The sequence below is a fragment of the Notechis scutatus genome, chromosome 2 (genome assembly GCF_049901735.1).
Source record: "Notechis scutatus isolate UNSWTSFEM ecotype Mainland chromosome 2, rNotScu1.2, whole genome shotgun sequence".
NCBI classification, from domain to species: Eukaryota; Metazoa; Chordata; class Lepidosauria; order Squamata; family Elapidae; genus Notechis; species Notechis scutatus.
In genome coordinates this window covers 106265396-106289687 of record NC_142010.1, presented here as the reverse complement: position 1 = coordinate 106289687, position 24292 = coordinate 106265396, and the positions used below count along the sequence as shown (strand labels likewise).

The window sequence follows — 24292 nt, the reverse complement described above, 5'->3', positions numbered from 1 at the left end:
CCAATGTATCATTATGGGGTTATGGCCAGGAGCACAGATCAACTTTGTTGTTAATTCTGATTACCTTACCCTATACAAAAGGACCTCTACAAGTTGCAGGCTTCTTATTTCTGCGGATTCTTGCCAGAGCAAAAGTAATTTTTTCTTCATTCTGTGATTGGGTTTTCTTTGACAGTAGTGAAAAGTTAATTGGGGGGGGGGGGTGTTTATTTTATTTATTATTTTGTAAATTTAGACTCAATACAGAGCATAGCAGATTCTAAGTTCTCACCTGTTTTTGGTCATGGTGGCACAATGAGTCTAAATTTACAAATTTCCCTTTTCCTGGATGACTCAGGATGCTCCCATCTGTGCAGAACAGTCAACTAGCATTGCTAATGCTTTTAGCTTCTCCCAGCCCTTAGGGAACACATTATACATTCAAGGGGCATCATAATCTTAACAATAAAGAAAGCAGCAAGTAGACTGAAGATTACAATGTCCTTGATTTTTAGCAAGGAAGAGCTCTACAGAAAAACTGATGACCGTGACAGTGATTTATTGCAGTCAAATGCCTCAAATAGCTGTAACAGCCTGGCTCAGACAGGCTGTCAGAACCCATTTATTACTTTCTGTAGGAGATACACTTGCCACCCCTCTTCTGATTTAAGACAACTGTTAAATCTTAGTCTAAGCACAAGAGAATTCACCCTTTGGATTGCATCTTCCAAAGAGGCCTGTTTTTCCCCCCCAGATAATTCTTTTTCTTTTAGAAGTTAGGTAACATGCACATCCAGTCTGGCCTAGGTGTATAAAGACCAGTCAACACACTGGTGGGGGAATTTATTCCACTTTCTGACTTGTGTTGCCACCCATGGCCAGATAGGAACCACTCGAGTTTTTTTTAGGATTCAGAGATAAATGGCTCATAGAGTAAAATTCCAAGAAGGGTTTTATTGAATCAATATGAAGAGAGCTTTGCTATGAACCCCCAAAATAGCAGATGGACTTCTGAACACTCTTAGGGTTTGAGATCTCTACAGAAAGCCAAACTCTCTGGAGGCTTTTGCCAACTTTTATAATTAAGAGTTAGGGAATATAAATATAAATAATAACTGAATGAACATTGGTATATTACCTTATGACTTATGGTCATAATATCAAAAAGGGGACCCTCTACCAAAGATACTTTTAGAAAAGAAAGAGAGCAGCTAGAGAAAATCTAATGACATCTCTGGTCAATAACCAAGCAACTCAGATAACAGATTCTGTCAAAAACAAAAGAAGTGTGCCGATACAAGCAAATATTTGTATTTCAGGGTTGAAAAGAAGGGTCCTCGGTGCAAATGTTTCATTACCCAAGCAGGTAACATTATCAGTACCTAGTTGGATAGTGATACATCTGCAAGAAAAGAAGCAAGCACAAACCCCAAGGACACCACAAAACATTGTTTCTGATGCTTTTCGGTCAGTAACTGGGAAACCAAGTAAGCAATACTTTGGTTAGAATATTTTTGGGAAATGCTATTCTAGTATTCAGCCATGGGTCCCCCTCCACTTAGCAAATGTTAGATTAGGGAACTTATGCTGCCCTTCTGATCTTGTTACTGGTAGAAGAAAAAAAGCAAGGGTGACACAATGATGCAGTCTTCAAAGCTTACTAAACTCTTTCCACACAGGTTATTTCTTATATGGGCAGAAGAAAAAAGAGGTCCACTCCAGCTATTTTCTTAATATAATCATCTATGATTTCATTCTACTACTCAATTCAATGCACTTGAAAGAAGTTGTGCTTGACCGGGTAACATGGAGAGCACTTGCCTATAAAGTTTCCACAAGCCGGACATGACTGAATGGTTAAAACAACAATTAAAGCATTCAGGAGAGAGCCTTTAGAAATTGTCAGATGAAGTTTAAAATAATACAAAGCATAGACTGTGCTAACTCAAAACTGATCAGACTTGAGGGTGTTTTTTTTAAAGTATTAGCAACCTTAATGTTTCACAGCATTTACAAAACAATTCCCTCGGTTTCTCACAGCTAGACTTGGCCTTGGCTCTTCATCCTCACTGGGAAACAACGAATGTTCATTAAAGAGGGCGATGTCCAAGGGGAGAAGGTGCTAAAGGCTTCAAAGGAGAGCCTACTGACCACTGAATGTCTCAGATGACATAAGTGTCTTTTGATTTCCTTCCAACCTGCTGAGTATAAGACTGTCTTACACAGCGAAGCCTGAGACTTGGACTCAGGAGAGTCTTTGGTTGGACATGCCTGGATACAGACTTTGTGTAGAGAAATGGTCTAGGAAGCGAGGCAGGGAAGAATGAACCATCGGAGCAGGATTTGTGCATAGGAACTAAAAGGAATAGATGGAGAATTTGATCCTAGAAATGATGCACGTAGGTGGCAAGCTAAAAACCTTAACTCACTCTAGCAACCACTAGTAACAGCCAACTGATATTTTGCTATTTAGCAATATATGTGAAACACTGACCTCCTTGAAGAAAAAGCCTAAAAACCCTGTTATAACACTTTGTTTTTAATCACAGGAACTGCATTTTTTTCCCAAGCAGCTTAGCCAGTATAATAGCGGTGACAGCTTAGCATATTAGTCTGATGGATTTTGCATAATGAATGGCTTCTTCATTGAAAGAAGCCTTTCAACAAGCAGTTGGACTATTAACTCTGGTTAAAGGTGATCCTCCAGTTTACTGTATGAAGAGGAACCTTGTGTCTACTTGCCTCTCTTTTGCCATATAAGGTTATGATAACATAACTCTCACATCTATACTTCATCAGCAAGTAAATCAGGTGACATCATTCTCAACTTCAGCATTTATTTTGAGCTTTTAATTTCAGAGCACAAGTAATTCATGTTTGCAGCAGCATTAGTCTCAAAGCATACATCATTCAGATTAGCGAGAACAAAGACCCTATTGCTTTTGTGTATGAACAGCAAAGCACACATAACATTTAGTATTTATGCAGGTTTTTCAAAGTGTTCAAAACACATCAACTGTACCCTCTCAGTAATCTTGATAGCACTCCCAATGGAAAGCCATTATTATTAGAGATGGTGAGCTAAAGCTAAGAGAAAACTCATAATTGCACTAAGCTTTGAACCGGGGATTTCTAATTCTTGCTAGCAAAGCTTGTAACTGTAAAGGAAGAGAGAAAATGATACTATAAAAACAGTCAGTTAAGAAGCCAAAATGATCTCTGTTTAACTGAAAGACTTTGGCGGTAAAAATGTATGTCACCTATCAGTTCATTTGTTAATGCAAATGTTTTAAAACACAGTTAGCCTCCAGTGACTTCTTTCAAAGGAAGTGGTATTAATAGCAATCTATAAAATATATTCAACCGCATGGATAAAGAACTGAATACAATAGTTGGTCAGGAAATGTATATTTCTCTTCCTAAATACAAGCAAATACAAAGGATATTAAAACTCAGTGGTTGGGCCAAGTTACACCAGATTAAGAACTGTCAACTGCAAATGATTTCTTTTCTTCTCAAGGCTTTACAGAAACCTAAACAATGAAATGTGGACAGCAACATTCTTTGCTTAACTAGCTGATACCTTTTTCAGCATGTGTTGTATGTTTTTATTGAAATACCCAGTAAGGAACACACTGAGCAGTTATTTTGTCTTACCAGTAGAACTTTTAAGAGAATGCCAAAACAAGCTAACTTTCAGGAGGGAAGGTGTGCTGCACAGTTGGTGGTTGGTCTGCCCAAAGGTTTAAAGTGTTTCCAAAGCAAATAGCCAAGCCTTCCAACGATATTAGCTAAAGAAAGCCCATCTCCTGCTTCCGGACATATCTTCTAGGATAGGTCAATGATTCCTGAAAGGGGTGATGGATTTTGCAGAGTAGCCAAACAAGGCAGTCAAACTCCTCAAAGTCATGCTCTAATTGAAGACTCACTCCAATTTTAGATTTTACAATTTAGTGAGCTGCTCTTGCAATCCGGCTTGGCTTTAGGTCATCCAAGATGGTATCATCTCCTTCAGACTATCACCGTGAGCCTGCATTTTCATAAGGGTGATTATTCTGTGGCAGTGACAGACTGCATACGCTTAGCATAAATATGTAAGCAGAAATTCATACTCACACACCCAAAAAACCATATTTAACAGCCTCAACAAAACAAGTTAAAATAAAACTTGTTCCTGAAATTTGCAAATGAAGATACATATTCTTATATTCACCAGATACCTTAAAACTACCTTGAAAATATATAATTAATGATCAGAATTCTTAATACACAATAATAGATGCAGGTTTTTTTATAAATGATTACACAATTACAAACATTAAAACTGTGTGCTTTGACTTCAGTGAGCACAATTCTAACTTAAGGCTCACCAAGAAGAACAGTGTATGTGTGGCCATCCCCAAATCAGTCCATATTTTGGTCCTTTCCTTGTTCCAATTTTGGATAAGGAAAGGCATGATCAAAATAATCATTTAAAATATACTTTCGTACTATGGCAAAAATTGTAGATTTCACATATTTGACTCAAAATTATACTTACCAATTTCACACAAATAATTAAAGGTGGGGAAGCTTCTTTGAAATGAAGAATTGGAATTCTAGGTTTGGAAGTTTCCTGAACAGAGATCAGTACATTTCCTGGTCAGTTTGCTATACAATAGCTGTTCCTTTGAGTTTATTACAATGAAAAGCATAATTTCTGAAATAGTTCTGTGGTTTCCAGTTTTCCTTTATACTGCTTCCTTGTTAGTATGTGGTTAACCAAATCTCCTTTTTTCCACTCGTGGCTTTTGCATCATTATTCCGTTGCAAAATACCTAGTTTTGGAAATTCCATTGTGGGGTATGCATTTGCAAAAATACTGAATTTGATCAATGCATGGCCTGGACTCAGAAGGTAATCCTTTTCCCCATTTTGACTCTAGAAAAGACAATTGAAAGGAAGAAAACTTTCTCTTCCTGTAATATTGTCTCCTAACTGCCTAAAGTTAGGAGGCTGGCTTCCAAGGAGAAATTGCCTTGCTTCACAATACCTCTTATAGAACTCCTTTCATTCCACTCTACATTATTTCTCAAATCAAATTACAACCCAGTTTCCTTTAATGTTGTTTTGGCCTCTGAATAAGATCATAAAGTTTTATACTCCTCCTTTAAACTCTGGATCATTTTTTTTAACTGACAATTTTTTTAGCATTGTAGAAGAAAATGGAATTTACAATACCCAATTCCATTCTATCCTATTGTACACCATTTTATTCCAACACATAGATACTTTTTTGGGGAGGGTGAGAAAAAAAATCAGCATGAAATTTTCAAGTAGTTGGTGTTTTCTTTGGAAACTTAAGTTTTGTTTTTCATTTGTTCTGACAACGCCTTTCTCTTCTGCTTTATTTATGTATGTTTAAGATGACAGTGATTTATAAGGAGAATAAAGAGTGCCAGCTAGTGGCCAAAAGCCTTCTATGGTCAATTCATTTGATGCCATACCAAAATCGCAGGGTTTTTTTGTGAACCCATGCAGTAAATTGCATTAAGCCAATTGTTAACCTCAAGCCAATTTTATATTACAAAGATGAACTATTCATAAAATATAAAACACAAAAAATAGGGTATAAAAACATGCTGTATAAAACATAGTGTAGAATGAATCTGACAGCCAGAAATGTTCTGAATCTGCCTCACTTCTGGAGTTTCTAGGATCGAGAATTACTATTCGATCAAAAACAAGCTTCTACTCTGTTCTATATTTCTGTATTTCCTGATTTGGGTCCAGATTTTGGACCCAAAGGGACAGCTTATAAATACACAAGGGGATTCCACATAGCATTTAACAATAGACTCTGAATTTGCATATTTAATTTCAATTTATATAGCAATTATATTTCTGAATGAAATATGTTTTCCATAAGGAATATGTAACTCCTAATACATCCTCAATTCCAATGATAATGATAAAAAGCATTTCACAAATAATAATAGCTAAACCAAGAAAATTACCAACCTTAGATTCTTCATATATGTAAAATCCTTTAGTGATTTTATTTTTATCCACATCACAAAATGCAGTCACCTAAAGGGAAGAGGTAAACAAAAAGAAATTGTCTGTTTCTCTATTGTTAAGGACATAAGGAACCTGTTGGTTGGACTGTGTGCGATAGATAGATAGATAGATAGATAGATAGATAGATAGATAGATAGATAGATAGATAGATAGATAGATAGATAGAGATAGAGATAGAGATAGAGATAGAGATAGAGATATGCAATTTAGCAGGTGGGCCATTTAGTGCAGAGCTGTGCTTTCCTTATTTTATTTGTTCAATTTATATAGCCTCTATTCTCACATACTGTATGTCTGTGTGGGCTAGCTCATACAGCTATGACTATAGCTAACTATAACAACAAATATAAGTACGTAACCAATTTTTCTAACAGCAAAAAGCCATTAAAATGAATTAAGACAATTAAAACCATAGTGCTGAACAAAGAATCACACTTGGCACAATTGGAAAAAATATATAATAAAGGATACATTAAATTATAAAATGTCAACAAATTGTGTTTATATACACTGACATTTTATATATACCAGTCAGTGGTGTATTAACCATTAAGCAGACTAAGCACATGCTTAGGGCACCAGGCCCATAAAAACTTTTATGTAGACTAAGCTTGGATTCATATGTACAAAGTATGTACAAAGGAGGGGAGGCACCAAGATTTGTAGAGTGCTTAGGGCACCAGTGAGCCTTAATCCGCCACTGATACGTGTGTGTGTGTGTGTGTGTGTGTGTGTGTGTGTGTGTAAAATGTAGTCTTTGTTTAGTAACCAAAATCGGGATCGAAAAGTTGGTCATTCAGTGAAGTGATCAGTAAGTGAAATCACAACCGTGCTTACAATCTTATTTCAGATCTCGTTTGCTTTATAGACCTGTGAAGATCATAAATGCAAAGATTGGTCATAAAGTTACTTTTTCATTGCAGTTCTAACTCCAAACAATCAACAACAAAGGCAGTTGCTAAATGAGGACCCACCCACACCTTCACACATACACATATCTTATGGGACTTGATAATCAGTTTGAGCTGTTATCTACACACAGGATTTTTCATTTAATTTACAAAATGAACATTACAACACAAATTGCAGAATATGTGATTGATAATATAAATGTGATATAATTTTATATATATATTATATATATATATTATATATATATATATATATATATATATATATATATATATATATATATATATATATATATATATATATATATATATATATATATATATATAGTGTTCGGCTTGGTTCGGTATTTTCCCACGTCATTGTAGTAGTTATTTTAAAGTTGTAGCAACGTTTCAGCAGAATCTCATCTGCCATCATCAGGCTTCTGTATTGTGTCCGTCTGTGGGTCAGACTTTTACAGTGGTTTCAGATTTAAATTTGGGGCAGCCTATTGCTGTGCCAGAATGGTTTTTTCTTCATCCTGATTGGTTGGGAGTCTTGGTCTGTGTTTATTGGTCTCGGAGGTTGCTGTGTTCTGCTTGATTGGTGTCTCTAATATCTTCTGTCTGTTTTTTGGCTCTTTTGTATCTTGATTGGCTGGCAGCATTGTGTTACTTTATTGGAGGCCTTTAGTGCAGCTTGGCTTCGGGTAAATGGACGGCTATCATTAGTTAGGAAGCTGGGTTTCATCTGGGTGCCTGGTTGGGGTGTGTTTGAGCTGGAGGTATCAGGGGGATCTGTTTGTGCCCAGGTGTTTGCCTGGCTTGTGGTGTGGAGATTTTTTTGTTTGTGAGTGCAGGCTTCCAAATGATTGACAGCCTGGTGGAATCATCTCTTCTATTCATGCTTTCTGGTCTTTTTTCAATCTCTATGGCTTCTCTGATGACTCTGTGGCTAGGATTTTCCATAGTGGCCAGGGTTTTGGTGCCCTTGAAGTTGATGCTATGACCTGTGGCTTCCATGTGTTGGACTAGTGAGGAAGTGTGTTCCATCTTTTTGACTGCATTTTTGTGTTCATCCAGGCGGGTACTTATTCTTCTATTGGTCTGTCCAATGTATGTGGCTGGGCATGATGCACAGGGGACTTCGTATATGCCTTGGTTTTCCAGGTCAATTTTATCTTTGGGGTTGCTAAGGATGGCTGCTATTTTTCTGTCTGTTTTGAAGGCAGTCCTGATGTGATGTCTGTGTAGTACCTTACTAATTTTGTCTGTAGTACCTCTTATGTAGGGTAGGACAGCTGTTCCATGGGTCTGTTCATCTTCTGGGTTTCTATTATGTTTCAGTGTGTTTTTGTGGATCAAGCTGGTGATTTTGCTTTTGTGGAAGCCGTTGGCTGTCAGTACTATAGTCAGGGTCCATAGTTCAGTCTTAATGTGTGTCTTGTCTGCCAGGCGTTTGGTTCTGGTAATTAGTGTTTTAGCCACGGAGTTTATCTGTGCTGGGTGGTGGTGGGATTGGGCGTTGAGGTAGCGGTTAGTGTGTGTTTTCTTCTGGTATACGGTGTGTCCTAGTGTGCCATCTGTTTTTTTGTAGATTAGTACATCTAGGAATGGTAGTTGTTTGTTTTTTTCCGTTTCCATGGTGAACTTGATTTTGGGGTGTGTGCTGTTTAGGTGTGTTAGGAAATTGTTTAGGTTTTCTTTTCCATGGGGCCAAATCACAAATGTGTCATCGATGTATCTTAACCATAGTTTAGGTTTGTGGGTGGCATTGGCCAGGGCTCTGGATTCAAATTCTTCCATGAACAGGTTTGCAATGACGGGTGACAGTGGTGATCCCATAGGGGCTCCTTCAATTTGTTTGTATCTTTGTCCTTTGTATATGAAATATGTGTTGGTTAAGCAGTGTTCTGTTAGTTCCATGAGGTGTTTAGCTGGTTGGTATTTATTTTTGATGATTTCAAGGGTCTCTTTTATCGGGACTTGAGTGAATAGTGAAACCACGTCGAAACTTACAAGCAGATCTTCTTGCTCCACATGTAGATCTTTGATCATTTCCAAGAAGTGGTATGAGTTTTGTACATGTGAAGCTGCTGTTTCAGCATGGGGCTGTAGCTGTTTTGCTAAGTGTTTAGCTAGGTTTTGTAGTGGTGCTCCTCTGGAGCTGACTATGGGTCTGAGAGGTATGCCTTCTTTGTGTATTTTTGGGAGGCCGTATAGTTTGGGGCATCTGGAAGATTTTTCTCTTGGGATGATCATCTGTTGGATCTCTTTGCTCATGTGGCTGGTTATAATTTTCTTCTTGGTTAATTTTTCCAGATATGTGGTTGGGTCTGTGTTTATGGGTTTGTATGTGGAGTCTTGGAGTAGGTCTGTCAATTTTGTTTCGTAGTCTTTTCTGTCCATTACTACAGTGGCATTTCCTTTGCTGCTGGGAGGATGATTATGCTGCTATCTCTTTTCAGGGTTTGTAGCGCTTTAATTTCATTTTTCTGCAAGTTGCTTTTGGGTGGTTTGCTTGTGCATAGGATGTTGGTAACTTGGTGTCTTATTTTATCAGCTTCATCTGTATTTAATTTAGTTAGGCTGGATTCTACTGCACATATGATGGATTCTGTGGGGATTTTTTGGGGTGCTATAGCATAATTGAATCCTTTGGTTAGGACACCTGTTTCTGTTTTGGTGAGTTCTCTGTTGGAAACGTTGTGCACTAATTGTTTCAGGTGTTGTTGTGAGTTGTTGGGGGTTTTCTTGTCATGTTCTAATTTCTTTAATTTTTTCAATAATTTTTCTTGTTTGTAAGTGCCTTCAGAATCAGCTCTCCAAGTTGTAAGTTGTTTTATCTTGTCCCAAAGTAGAGGGTGGATTTTGCTGCTCAGTTCCAGGTGTAGTGCTAGCAAATCTTTGTTTAACTGATCTAATCGGAATCTCTTACTGTGGAGCTCGTTCCTTAGTAGAGCCATTTCAGTTCTTTTCAGGATACGTTTAGTGGCTGCTGTGCTTTGATGAAATGTTAATTTGAAGCAGGTTGGTGTAGTATTGTTGTCTCTGCAGCTGCGTAGGAATTGGAGGTCACATAGTATTCCTGCTCTTTTAATTTCCAGTTTCTCGTAGGTTTTGATCTGGCTGTTTATTTCCTCCCCGTAGAGGTTTGATATTTGTTTTCTTAAGTTTTCGCGGGTACTTACATGTATGGTATTCGGCTTGGTTCGGGTATTTTCCCACGTCATTGTAGTAGTTCTTTTAAAGTTGTAGCAACGTTTCAGCAGAATCTCATCTGCCATCATCAGGCTTCTGTATTGTGTCCGTCTGTGGGTCAGACTTTTACAGTGGTTTCAGATTTAAATTTGGGGCAGCCTATTGCTTTGCCAGAATGGTTTTTTCTTCATCCTGATTGGTTGGGAGTCTTGGTCTGTGTTTATTGGTCTCGGAGTTTGCTGTGTTCTGCTTGATTGGTGTCTCTAATATCTTCTGTCTGTTTTTTGGCTCTTTTTGTATCTTGATTGGCTGGCAGCATTGTGTTACTTTATTGGAGGCCTTTAGTGCAGCTTGGCTTCGGGTAAATGGGAAATATATATATATATATATATATATATATATATATATATATATATATATGGATATATATATATATATATATATATATATATATATATATATATATATATATATATATATATATATATATATATATACACACACACACACACACACATATATATATATATATATATATGGATCTTTAGTTATTCGGGTTTTCTCCCGTAAGATTGGAAGTATCTAGGCACGTTTGATGAAGTCTCATTCATCATCTTCAGGCTTGTGTCTTCAGCTCTGTGCTTCTCAGAGTGAGAATCACTCTGAGAAGCACAGAGCTGAAGACACAAGCCTGAAGATGATGAATGAGACTTCATCGAAACGCTGCCTAGATACTTCCAATCTTACACGGGAAAACCCAATAACCAAAGATCCACATACAAATACCCGCGAGAACCTCAGAATATATATATATATATATATATATATATATATATATATATATATATATATATATATATATATATATATATATATATATATATTAATGTGATATAATATAATGCACAATATGTGGAGAGGTGGGGGGAGAGCGCAAACAGGATAAAGGCAACATGGATTTTATTGTTAGAAATGCTACATGTCTATTTTGAAGGTTTTTCTTACTTCAAATCACTCAAAGTAGTGGAGAAACTGATTAATAGTTCAGATACCATTACAGTAGCAACAAGCAATCTCAGATATTTTCTGTACCAACATATATCCACATGGATGGCCCTCATCTTTATTTATTTTTGTACCATTATTACTTATGTTTTAATGAAATAATAAAAAAGGAAAAGGGGTATGCATCGAAAAGCAGGAAACAAACGTGTGCCAAATTGTTTATGCAATCAGAAGAAGTCTGATATTCTAGGATGCTCTTATGAACTACTTACCTTAGGATATCACTACTAAACCTTTTAGAATATCGCAGTTAACAATTTTTTAAATTTTTCCCCAGCAACAGGCCCCAGTGCCTGCATTTGTATGACATATAAAATACTTCATAAAACAAAGTCTTAAATATGTGCAAAATGCGCATGAATACTTTTTATTAGAGATACTACTAAGGAAAATACAACCTATATTTATCTTTTAGAAGTAAATGGTCTTTGTATTGAAGGGGAAAAAAATAAATAGTGCAACTTTTGCTATACTAGTATAGTCTCCTTATACTCATTACATGACCTTCTAAATCAGTATTTAGCAGCACCTTCCTGATTATATCAGCAGCAGCAAAATGTTTTAGATTGGAATATAATTGTAGGTCTCTTGAATCATGGAAGAGTTTCTTCTGGAACTACAAGGCCATTCTCTATCAATCACTTTCCCAGAAATGTTATTAGAATTTGACTACACAGATTTCCAAGGTCAAAGGAGCGTTTCTTCAACAAAGAACTTTAGGCAATGGGAATCATCCCCCTTGCATTGAACAACCCTCTTAAATTTATGGCCAGTTCTGTCTTAGTGGATTGAATAAAATAGCAAGAAAGAAGGAATAGAAAGAAAGAAGGAAGGAAAAGTGCTGAGACTTCCGGTTTGCAGGGCTTCGGTGGCGGCAGGAATCCGCGATCGTGTGCGGTTTCTGCTGCGCTCGCCACTGGAGTGCCCCGATCCAGCTGGATTTGGGGCTATAGTTACCCCGTAGAGGTAACTGAAAATAGGGGAGATCCGGCAGGGGTCCGGGGGAATCGCAACCCCCCTCCTCAGCTGGCTTAACTCCCTTTTCCGAAAGCGGTGGAGCGGTGGTCAGCAATGGCCACCACAAAGAAGCTCTCATCCGGATAAGAATGTGCAGGAGGAAGCTGAGAAAGTGAAAGTTTTGGCTGACCGGGATAACAAGCAACATTTAAAATACCCTGGAATTTAAATTTAATCAAAGATACATCGCTCCCAAAGAGATTTGGAAAAGCAGCGAATGAAAATGAAAAGGGAAAGTTTTTTTTCCCTCACTCTTCTTCCTTACGGTGACAGCAGATGAATGAGAATTTGGAAAAACCCGCTTTGGCATCAGCAGGTAATTAAACCAGAAAATTAAAGCCAAGGGGACAATAAAGATTTCTGAACATTGGGGGAAAAAAACTTTTTTTTGCTGTAAGTGGGAAGGGAGAGGAAAAGAATTAATATTAACATTTTGCTGGAGGAGGCTGCTTGATATTTACAAGACTAGAGCTAAATTGTAACAAGACTTCTAAAAGATACATTTTAATTGGAACTTTGCAACTGAATTGTAACCCCAGAAAGAGAAAGTGTAAAAAGGAGAAAGTGTTAAATGAAACAGTCTCTGTGTATTTGGATTGCTTGGTGACTTTGGGACTTTTGGAAATTACTATTTGAAAGATTAAAAACATTTGGGTTGTTTAAAAATTTTTTCTACAATGGCATTACTTGTTGATGAACTGAAAATGGAATTTAAAAAGTATAAAGAAAAGGAACAAGAAGGGAAGGGCTCTTTCGGCTCCGTTTTCCATTTCTTAGAAATGGCAATTTCTACTTATGAGAAACTACAAGAACAAGATGAAGAAGAAGCCATCTTTAATGAACAAGCAACTTTAACTGGGGAAGAAAAGGCAAAGGGGGGAAAGAGAATGGAGAATTTAAGACTTAAAAAAACAACCAAAAAAGGGAAAAATAAGGTGAAAAGTCGATACAATGTTAGAAAGCAACAGAAAAGAGGAATACAGAAGAGGGTGGAGATCAAGAAACAAGGGGGTAAAAAGGCTAGACTGGAGAAGCAAGGAAGGAAAAAAGGGACGAGAAGCTATAAAGGTTTGAAAAAGATGTAAAGAAACAGGATTTATTTAGAGATAATGGGTAAAAATATAACTAAAAAAGAGATTCTGCAAAAGTATATAAGATTGTATTATTGTATTTGTATTTGAAATAATGTTAGAAAATTGGAACATTATATGACTATAAAATGGGATAAAATATTAAAAGGAATGTGTAAAATGTTTAAGACTTAAATGTATATTAATTTTAACGATAGAGTTTAACTGCTATGGATTATTGTCTTAGTTATATTATAAACTTATTATTTTTTCTTATTTTAAAATATAGTACGTAGCTTTAGAATGTACTAAGCAGAATCTGAATGAAAATTATGTATTACTTTAAGTGTTAAATTTAGGGGAAAGATATAAAGGCGTCATACTCTAATCAGTGATTACAGGAGAAATTTTGTGTTAATGAGAAAAGATAATAGATAGTTGAAATAGAACAGACAAAAGATATAAGTATAATGATTTAAATTGAGATGAAATAAATATAATAGAATTAAGAGAGTTAAAAGAGGGGAGAAGCTAATATAGAAAATGTAGAATGGTAAATAAGATATGAAATGGTATATAAAAGTGAGCATGAATTTGAATTCATGTCTGTACAAAAAGATGTAACCCGGGACTAAGCCCTTTCCGGGACTTTCTGGGACTTTTCCAAAAGAAATTTTATGTTTTCATGTTTTGTGTTTTGTTTGTGTATGTTTGTTTAAAGTTAATAAAATTTTGGAAAAAAAAAAAAAAGAAGGAAGGAAGGAAGGAAGGAAAAGTGCTAATGTCTGCACGTACCCAGCCCCTATCATTGAGATCTACAAGCCAAAAAGAATCCAAAATAACAGGACATAATGATGCAAATAATGATGCAAATGTAACACAGCAAGCCACTGTTCTCTATTCTGCCTCAATGCAACCAACACTGGAGATGGACTTCAAGTAGGTCTTGCACACAGGCAGCCATATTCTGAAATTTCTCAAGACAACAAGCACAAATAAGAGAATCCAAACTACAAAGGAAGGGATTCTTTCTTTTGCATTATCATAGAAAAGCAAGAAAAGACCAATCACATTTTTTTAAAAAATGTTATTTTTAAGGCTAAGATATTTGAAATCATTATGTCAGCAATATATTAAGGAATATGATGATGCTTTGTTTTGCAAGGGCAATTTCCTGAATTTCCACATCTTTATATATCACTCCTTCTTCCCCTTTTTAAATGAAGTACAATAAAATATGGGCATATACATGAGGCTGTTTGCATAAGTGTATGTGTAATGTAACATATAGGTGAATGGTGATAGAATAACAGCTTTCCTGTCATATTTTATAGTATTTGAACCAGAATAGCTTATATTTATTATTTCTTTAAACTCAAAAATTTAACTATTTAGTTGCATAAGATTTTCTGGACAGAAAGCTGTACAAAGTTGCACATTTTTACATGTGATTGTGGTGGCATGATTTGTTCAACCGAAGGATAGATTTTTTTTCTCTTTTTTTTCCTTTTCTAATTAAAATTGAACTTTTTGCAACTTGAATGGCAGAATGAAGTCATAAAGGTAACTCTAACATTCATGATACTGAATCTGGATAGACAAGCATAAAGCAGACCTTTAAGTATCCCATAAAAGATTGGTTTTCTACAGCTGCAAGCTCAAAATGAATTGGATGCTTTTTTTAAACAAAAAAGGTCTGTTCAGCTTCAGTCTTGCAGAAATACTACAACCATGCTCTGTCAATCCCTTGAATTTTAAAAAAGATACACTTAGGAACCCAGTTTCTAAAAACTATTCAGAATGGCAACCATAACGGAATGGCTGTTGTAACAATAGAGTGGTCCTTGAAATGTTATCAACTTTCTAAAAAACAATTAGATTCCTAAATCTTGTCCTAACTCTAATACATTTGAGAAGAAAACACGTAACTCAATGAATCAGAAATTGCTGTTTTCCAAAGTACCAAAAACAATACCACATAATCTTCTCGCATACATGATGGATTTTAGTAGACAAACCTTTTCAATTGGCTCCTTACTCTACATACAAGTTTGCATGCAATGTGGGAGATATTCTGGAATCCTCTGGGAAAGCTTGTGCAGGCTTGGATAAATCTTAGCAAAGAGAAGATCTTTTTCTCAAGTGTCTGGGAATAGGTTCTCTCAAAACACTAGGCTACTCACTCAGAACAACGGGAGAAACTTATGCAAAATATGTATGAGAGAACCAGAATAAGACCATCTGAAAGCAGGAAATTTGTAAAAGGAAGGGAGGGAAGGAAGGAAGGAGAAAGTGGAAGAGATTATGAAAATACAAATGCAAATACAGAAATATTCATCAAATATACATGCATAAAATTCATGTACACTTTGCAAAAAAAAAAAAAACCACAAATCTCTTTAAACCTAGGAGTTTAAACCTAAACTCCTTGGATTTTCCTTTCAGAGAATTACAGGGAGAAGACATTTAGGACAGAAGTGGTATTCAGCAGGTTCTGACCAGTTCTAGAGAACCGGTAGTGGAAATTTTGAATAGTTCGGAGAACTGGAAAATACCACATCTGACTAGAGATTTTATAGCATCTTTCCTCTGCCATGCCCACCAAGCCACACCCCACAGAACCGGTAGTAAAAAAAATTGTATCCCACCACTGATTTAGGACATCAAATCCAATACCCTACTAAGGATGGCACCATGGAATTCTAAAAGCAAAGAAAGAAGAAAAAAACTTGCCCCATCTAACCTATAGTCTCAATTTCAACAAATGAAGGGGAGATGGTAATAAGAGCAAGGAATATGAAAAATATTTAGACAGTCTAAGGAAGAAAAGATTTGGGGAATAAAGAAAAATTTAGTAGTCTCTGCTTCTTGGAGGAAGAAAAGTGGTTTTATGCAGCTATTCTGAGAGGAACATTTAGATATAAAGCTGCAGCATATATGGTTGAACATTGTGAAGTGTTACTACCACTTTATACTACTTTGGTAAGACCACACTTGGAATATTGTCTAGTTTTAGTCATGACTCATGATACAAAAAAAGGTGTTGAGACTTTAGAAAGAGTTCAGAGAAGAGCAACAAAGATGATTAGGGCACTGAGGCTAAAACATATGAACAGTTGCAGGAACTGGATACATGTAGTCTAAGGAAAAGACAGACTAGGGGTGACTTGATAGCAGTTTTCCAATATTTAAGATGTCAGAGAAGAGAAGGTCAAAATATTCTCCAAAGCACCTGAGGGCAGGACAAGAAGTAATGGTTAGAAATTTATCAAGGAGAGATCCAATCTCTAAGGAGAAATTCCTGACAGTGAGCGTAATTGATCAGTGGAAATAACTTTCCTCCTTTATGAAGAGATTGGATGGTCATTTGTCTAACATGGTACAGGGCAGTGGTTGCTAACCTTTTTGGGCTCCTGTGCCAAAAATTGTGCTTGCACTTGCCCAAAAGGAGCAAAAAGGTTGGCACACTTGCGTGCCAGCACCCAGAAGGCAATGCGCGCCCCCGCCCCTGCACATGCGCGCGCAATTCCCCCCTCTGCCCACTTACCTGCACTGCGCCTCCCAGCTGATTTTCAGCCTGTTGGAGGCCTTTTTTGGCCTCCCAGAGACTTGATGAAAGCCTCTGCAGCCCGAAAAATAGGCCCGTTTCATCACTTCCAGTATTTCCGGAAATACAAGAAGTGACAAAACAGGCCTATTTTTCGGGCTGCAGAGGCTTTCCTCAAGCCACTGGAAGGCCGTAAAAGGCCTCAAACAGGCTGAAAATCAGCTGTGAGGCGCACGCATGCGCAGTGAGGTAAGTTTGCCTGTGGTTCGCGTGCCGGCGCAAATGGCTCTGCATACCACCTGTGACATGCATGCCATAGTTTCGCCATCACGGGTATAGGGTCTCCTGCTTGAGCAGAGGGTTGGACTAGATTACTAGAAGACCTCCATGATCCCTTCCAACTCTGTTATTCTGTGTTCTGTATTTCTACTATGTCCTGGATGTTTCTGATAATTTAGTACTCTGCTGATATCTTAGCTAAAAAGCTACAAGAAAGCATTCCATTATCAATCACTATTTTGAAATCAACCATAATTGAAGAAAGTGGAGAAGGCAAAAACATCTTTTGCCAGATTGTTTCAAAATAATATTCTGTACTGACTGGGTTAATATTTCCAACTGGTTTTTTTTTCAATTGCCTAGCAAGGCAAAAAAGAAATAACTTTAATTGCAACCTTGATATTCTGGCCCACAGTGTTGCCAAAGCAAATGTTATGCAAAGGTCAGCTTAGAAGAATTTGAGCATTTCAGCTAATTACAGCCACACCAGTAATAAGAAAGGTTTTGCTATTCTGCAATACAGTACAGAAAAAAGCTGACTTAGCTGATGGTGAAACTCCAACAATAATTCTATTCTTACAATGCTACTTCTGTTAATTTACAGTAATTTTGGGTTTCGGGTCTGCATTGTTATAAAATACACAACAGATCAGGAATCACTACAACTGCTGCAAACCAGGTTAAGAAAACTGCCTTGATCCATACCAGTGGCCACTTTCAACTGATCAGTGAAAAACTTCACAAACAACAAACTGCAAAGGAAATTTCAAGGACCGATTGCTGTTTTTCATTTGTGAAGTCTCTTTTCTTGACTGAAGCCTGAAACCCTATCCTATTGCCCACCACTCTGAAACAATTTCATCACGTGAAAATCATGATAAATGAAAGCGTTCAGGGGATTTTACAAAGCACGTTGCACAATAATAGAAGAAAATGATGAAATTTCCATAGCAACAAACAATTTTGCAAACTGCACTCCAGTGATTAAGATGACTCAACATTTTGGAATGGAAAATCCTGTCAGCTGTAAAAGAAATAATTGTCTGTGTGTGTCCAGCAGTTAAGCTGTTCTTATGAACAATAATCTGTTTACTGTTTTATTTACAGTCAAAGAAGGTGGTCTTAAACTACTCAACAAGATTCATAAAACTGTGTTTGTATGCAACACTTGTGGAGTATAAGACAAAATGCCAAAAATTTTCTTTTCCTGTAGTAAGACAATGGTCTTTCCTATGCAAAAGCATGACATCTCATCATCTGAATAGTAGCTACTTTGAACCAACTGTTGTGGTTCGCCGGCAGCCTATGCAGACCGCAGCAGAATAAGACAGTGGGAAAGAATGGGGACCAGTCCAGGAACCTGGAGACGACTTGGACCAGGGTCCTGCGTCTGATGCAGAGATGGAGCCAGGACCATCTGGGAGTGGGGTGCTGATTCCGGAGCCTCCAGAGTCTGGCAGCAGCAAGGCAGAGGAACAAGGGAAGCCTGTTCCCAGTGTGAGTGTGCTCAGAGCTGCTAGAAGGCAAGAGCAGCTGAGACAAAAGGGGTGACTCAGGGATAAGGCTTGGAGGTGATTGCCCTTCCCATAAGGTATAAAGGACAGGCAAAGGTGAAGAAACCTTTGTAGGAAGCAAAGTCGTTCATTCTGTTTGGATTAATCCTTGAAGCTCTGTGTGGACTTTGTACTTCGGCTGGTTTTTTTATAGTTCATTTGGCACTTTAGTTGTTGGCAGCAATTCAAAGGAGAGAAAGGTGGGTGCTTATCTCGAGGGACTGTTTGGGATTCATTATAGGCTGGGAATGAATATAATTCCCAGTGCTGAAATAAAACAAGAGTTGTTTTAACTAAGCTTAATTACGGTCTCGGAAGCCTTGGTCAGAATACCACCTTGGAGATGATGGATGGATGGATGGATGGATGGATGGATAGATGTAGAATAGAAATATCTCTCTGTATCTGTTTATTTCTTAATAAATCACCTTCTTCCATATACTACCTTGGGACATACAAGTAGCTTCCAAGGGCTATGTATTTATAATTTAACTTCTATAGCATATAGCTAATACAATAAAGTATGGAATAAGTAAAATATAGTTAACAGTTTTCTTAATTCGTCAAGACAATCGCTATTTTTCTTAAAAAATAGCAATAGCAATAGCACTTAGACTTATATGTCGTGCTTTATAGTTCTCTCTAAGCGATTTACAAAGTCAGCATATTGCTCCCAACCATTTGGGTCCTCATTTTACCCACCTCGAAAGGATGGAAGGCTGAGTCAACCTTGAGCCTGGTGAGATATGAGCTGCCAAATTGCAGGCAGCTGGCAGGCAGCAGAAGTAGCCCGCAGTACTGCACTCTAATCAATGCGCCACCATGGCTTCAAGATGAAACAATTAGTGAAACAAATGACAAATACATTATAATGTTACAGCATTCAGAATTAACACATGTTCTACAGATGTTCTTCTTAAAATATTTTCTGGACAATGTTTCATTAGTAATAACCAGCCAACATGGTTGTCACTTATCTAATTTATTATCAGTATAAATTTTGAATTTTTTTTTTATGTACATTTGTAATATTTATTATAAATGGGAAAATGGAACATTTTGAAATAAAAATGAATAAAAATAATAATCCATGCTTCATACTTGAATACAATGATTTTGAAAATATATGTCAACAAGAATGAGTGTTTATTGAAGTGATGCCCACTTGTAAAATATTTGTTCAAACTTACTTTGTTCTGATTAGCTGGAGATAAACTTCTAAAAAGTTTTCTGCCCTGTTTGCCAGCATTCCAAATGGTGAAGGATGTCCAATTACTAAGAATTCTCTCCTCTAGAAACAAGACTCGGTGTGTCCAGATGGTTTCCCTGAGAATTGTACAAAACAAGAGGAGGGGGAAACAAGATTCAACATTATTTAGACACAGTGCAGTCCAAAAAAAGGCTCAGAGAGAGAGCAGGTTAGAATCATTGAAGACTTAAGAGGTCTTATACATTTCTAAAATAAAATGTTGTCAAAAGAGTTGAAATCTGCCAAAGAGGAAACATTCTGCTGTGCTATTAAATGAAGTATGAGTGGATAAGTAACACTCTCAAAATGTATCTCAGGAAATTTTCAGATCATGCTGTTTCAGATGTAATTTTGCAATAAAACGTAATACTGTGTATGTGTGTGTTGTGTATGTACATGTATACATTATACATATACATATATTCTTATGTCTATTTGTGTATCGCCCACATAAAAGTGCTTACCAAAATTATTTGTATACTGAGTTCACTTGCTTTTAAAAGTAAAATAGATAGTCAAGCAATAACAACCTAAACTTTGCCTCCCCAAAATTTGAAAAAAAAAATCACTTGATGTATTTGTCATCCTTCTGTTTAGATTGAATGCTGAAGGCTATTTACTTGTTACTTGCTACAGTTTAAATTATATTTTTTAAAATTTATTTTATTTGGTTTGTCAATTGCTTACAAGATAATAGGTATAAGTAAAAACATAGTTATGAATACATGGATACATGTAAGAAAAATAAAAGAAACAATAAAACAGGGACGGTAGGCATGTTGGTGCGCTTATGCACGCCCCCTACAGACCTCTTAGGAAAGGGGTGAGGTCAATACTAGAAAGTCTAAGGTTAAAGTTTTTGGAGTTTGGGGAAGAAACCACAGAGTCAGGTAGAGTATTCCAGACATTGACCACTTTGTTGCTGAAGTTGTATTTCCTGCAATCAAGTTTGGTGCGATTAACCTTGAGTTTGTATCTATTGTTTGCTCTTGTATTATTATGGTTGAAGCTGAAGTATTCATTGACAGGTAGGACATTGCAATGCATGATTTTATATACTATACTTAGATCGGACCGAAGGCAGCGTAGTTCTAGGTTTTCTAGGTCTAGAATTTCAAGTCTGGTGGCATAAGGTATTCTGCAATGAGTAGAGGAGTGGAGAACTCTTCTTGTGAAATATTTCTGGACTTTCTCAACTGTGTTAATATCAGATACGTAATGTGGGTTCCAGACTGATGAGCTGTATTCGAATATTGGTCTAGCAAATGTTTTGTATGCTCTAGTTAGTAGTGTAATATTACCAGAGAAAAAGCTACGTAAGATTAGGTTAACAACTCCTAATGCCTTTTTGGCTATGTAGTTACAGTGGGCTCTAGCACTTAGATCATTAGAGATGAGTACTCCAAGATCCTTGACAGAGTTTGGATCATCAACAAGGTCTTAACTATTCAGCCTGTATTTTATTTTCTGATTTATTTATTTTTGCCAATATGTAAGACAGAGCATTTATTTGTTGAGATTTGAAGTTGCCATTTGTTTGACCATTCTGATACATAGTCGAGGTCTTTTTGAAGGGTAGCAGTATTGTCTGTGGTGTTGAATAGCTTTACATGATTTCCGGTCTGCAGAGCTTCGGAGCAGGCAGGAATTCGCGACTGTGCGCGGTTCCTGCCTGTGTTCACTGCCCGAGTGCCCCGAGCCATTTGGCTTCGGGGCTAAGCCACCTCCGTAGAAGGTGGCGAAGACAGGGGGGGGGTCTGGCAGGGTCGAGAGATATCGCACCGCTCTTCCCTAGCCAGCGAAACCTCCTTTTCCAAAGGCAGCTGAGCGGCGGTCAGTAATGGCCACCACATAGAAGAGCTCAGCCAGGAAAAGAAAGTGCAGGAGGAGCTGTGAAGAAGTGAAAGTGATTTTTGCTGACCGGGACAAGTAACAGTGAAAGTATCCTGGAATTTGAAACTTGTTAAAGAAACATTGTTCCCAGAATGTGTCAAGCGGCAAATGTAAATTAAAGGAAAAGCTTTTTTTTTTCTTTTCACTCTCCTTCCGAACGTGACAGCGATAGAATCTTAAAAGAAATCGGAAAACCGCATTGGAGGTATGGATTTCTGAACATTCAAAGGAAAATTGTTGCTGTAAGTGGGAAGGGAGAGGAAAAAAAATTGGAGCAGAATTTGAAAAAGGAGGAGATTGCCTAGAATTTTAAAGAGCTTTGAATATTAATACGGCTTCTAAAAGATATATTTTAATTGGAACTCTTTGATCAAACAGCAACCCCAGAAAGAGAAATGGAAGAAAGAAAAAAAATTAAAAGAAATAGTTTATTTGGATTCTTTGGTGACTTTGGAACTTTTGGGAATTATTCTTGATTAAAAACACTCGGGTGGTTGTTTTGAAAAAAAAATTTCTCTTCACGATGGCATTGCTTGTGGATGAACTAAAAATTGAATATCAAAAATATAAAAAAGAAGAACAAGATGGAAAAGATACTTTGGGCACTCTTTTTCAATTTCTAGAAATGGCGGTATGCACTTATGAAAAATTGACTGCGCAGCAGGACGACTGGGACAAAGAAGAAGCCATCTTTGATGAACAAATGGTTCTATTTGGGGTGGAGGAGAAAGAGGAAAAGAAAAAGGGGATTTTAAGGCTTGAAAAAACAACCAAAAAAGAGAAAAATGAGATGAAAGGTGGATACAAGGTTAGAAAACAACAGAAAGGGGGAAAGCAGAAGAAGAAAAGGGAGGAGGAGAGACAAAGGGGTAAAAAGGGCAAGGAGAAGAATAAGCAAGAGAGAAAGGGTGGGATGAGAAGCCATAGTCGAGGTCTTTTTGAAGGGTAGCAGTATTGTCTGTGGTGTTGAATAGCTTTACATCATCAGCGAAGAGAACGCAGTTGCTCTTAATATGATCACAGAGGTCATTTATGTAGAGTATGAAGAGAGTTGGTCCTAGAACACTGCCTTGGGGAACACCACTGTTGACAGGTACAGAATTTGATAGGACGCTCCCAATTTTGACCATTTGTTGTCTGTTTGACAGGAATGCTTCTATCCAGTTATGCAGGTGTCTAGAGATACCGTAAGATTTTAGTTTTAGGAGTAGTTTGTCGTGTACCACTGAATCAAAGGCTTTACAGAAGTCTATGTAGATTGCGTCTATTGTTTTGCCCTGATCGAGTTGTGTAGTCCATATGTTTTTGCAGGGTAAGAGTTGCAGATTGCAGGATAGTTTTTTTTCTGAAACCAAATTGTTTATTAGAGAGTAGGTTTTTTGTCTCTAAGTGGAGGATAATGGATTGGTTAATAATTGATTTCATGACTTTACAGGTGATGCAGCATAAAGAGATTGGTCTGTAATTTTCAACTAGGCTGGGGTCTCCCTTTTTGAAGATGGGGATGACTGTGGCTTGTGACCATAGGTTAGGCAAGGAGCTGGTCCTGAAAGATTTTTCAAAGATTATGCTTAGAGGTTCGGCTATGGCAGTGGATATCTTTTTTAAGAAGTAGGCACATATTCCATCCGGTCCAATAAATAGAGATGGTTTTAGATTGCGTAGTGCTTTTTCAACATTGTCTACTGTCAAATTGATATGCATTAGATCATTGTAGTTGTCTGTGGTTCAACTAGGAAATATTGGGCATGATCCACTGCTGTTTACAAATACTGAGCCGAAGAATGTATTTAAGATATTGGCTTTAATAGTGTCGTCGTTGCAGTCTTTACCATTAGGTCCTTTCAGGGATGGGATGGACCTTGAGTCTTTTAGTTTGTTGTTTACAAAATTGTAGAAAGCGCGGGTGGAATTGGTGCATAGAAGGTTTTCCTCTTGTTTAATGTGATAATTGGTGCATTCAGTCTTTATCTGGTGGCATAAATTTTTGTATCGGCTTTGGAAGTTGGCAACGTGACCAGATTTGTTTTTCCGCCAAAGTGATATCTTTTTGGATTGAAGCTTCCTTACTGTTATGGGTAATCTGTTTTTTCTGGTTTTTGGGGTTGTTATTGGTACATATAGTTTGATGACTCTTTTGACTTCAAGTAAAAATATGTTGTAATGGTCTTCAACAGTATTGCATACAGTGAATAGAAATTACCAATCAAGGAATGAGAGATCGTTGTCTGTAAGATCATAGTTGCCTTTTTTGAATTTATAATTGGGGATCATATTGTTGTGTTGATTTTTGTGTGGACGTATGTTGAGACAAAAGTCAATCATGCTGTGGTCACTGTTGGAAAAGGGTTCTTTAATTTGTATTCCGTAAATTGAATTCAAACTATTGCAGAAGATGAGATCGAGGCAGTTGTTAAGTCTAGTGTTGTTGGTTACTAGTTTTGTCCCAGGTTTGTTACAGCATTGTAGAAGGTTGCATGTATGGGTTC

General features: G+C 37.1%; 1 protein-coding gene across 8 annotated transcripts in view; it reads right to left on the bottom strand.

Moving 5' to 3' along the window:
- QTGAL (queuosine-tRNA galactosyltransferase) overlaps positions 1–24292 on the bottom strand; it is a 147796-nt gene that overhangs the window by 4214 nt on the left and 119290 nt on the right. For all 8 annotated transcript variants that reach the window (XM_087955686.1, XM_087955687.1, XM_087955689.1 and 5 more), the window contains 3 exons: positions 19852–19987; positions 5980–6048; positions 4520–4594 (listed from right to left, as the gene is read on the bottom strand). In XM_087955686.1, coding sequence (XP_087811812.1) covers positions 4520–4594; positions 5980–6048; positions 19852–19987 — 280 coding nt within the window. The remainder of the gene's footprint in view (positions 1–4519; positions 4595–5979; positions 6049–19851; positions 19988–24292) is intronic.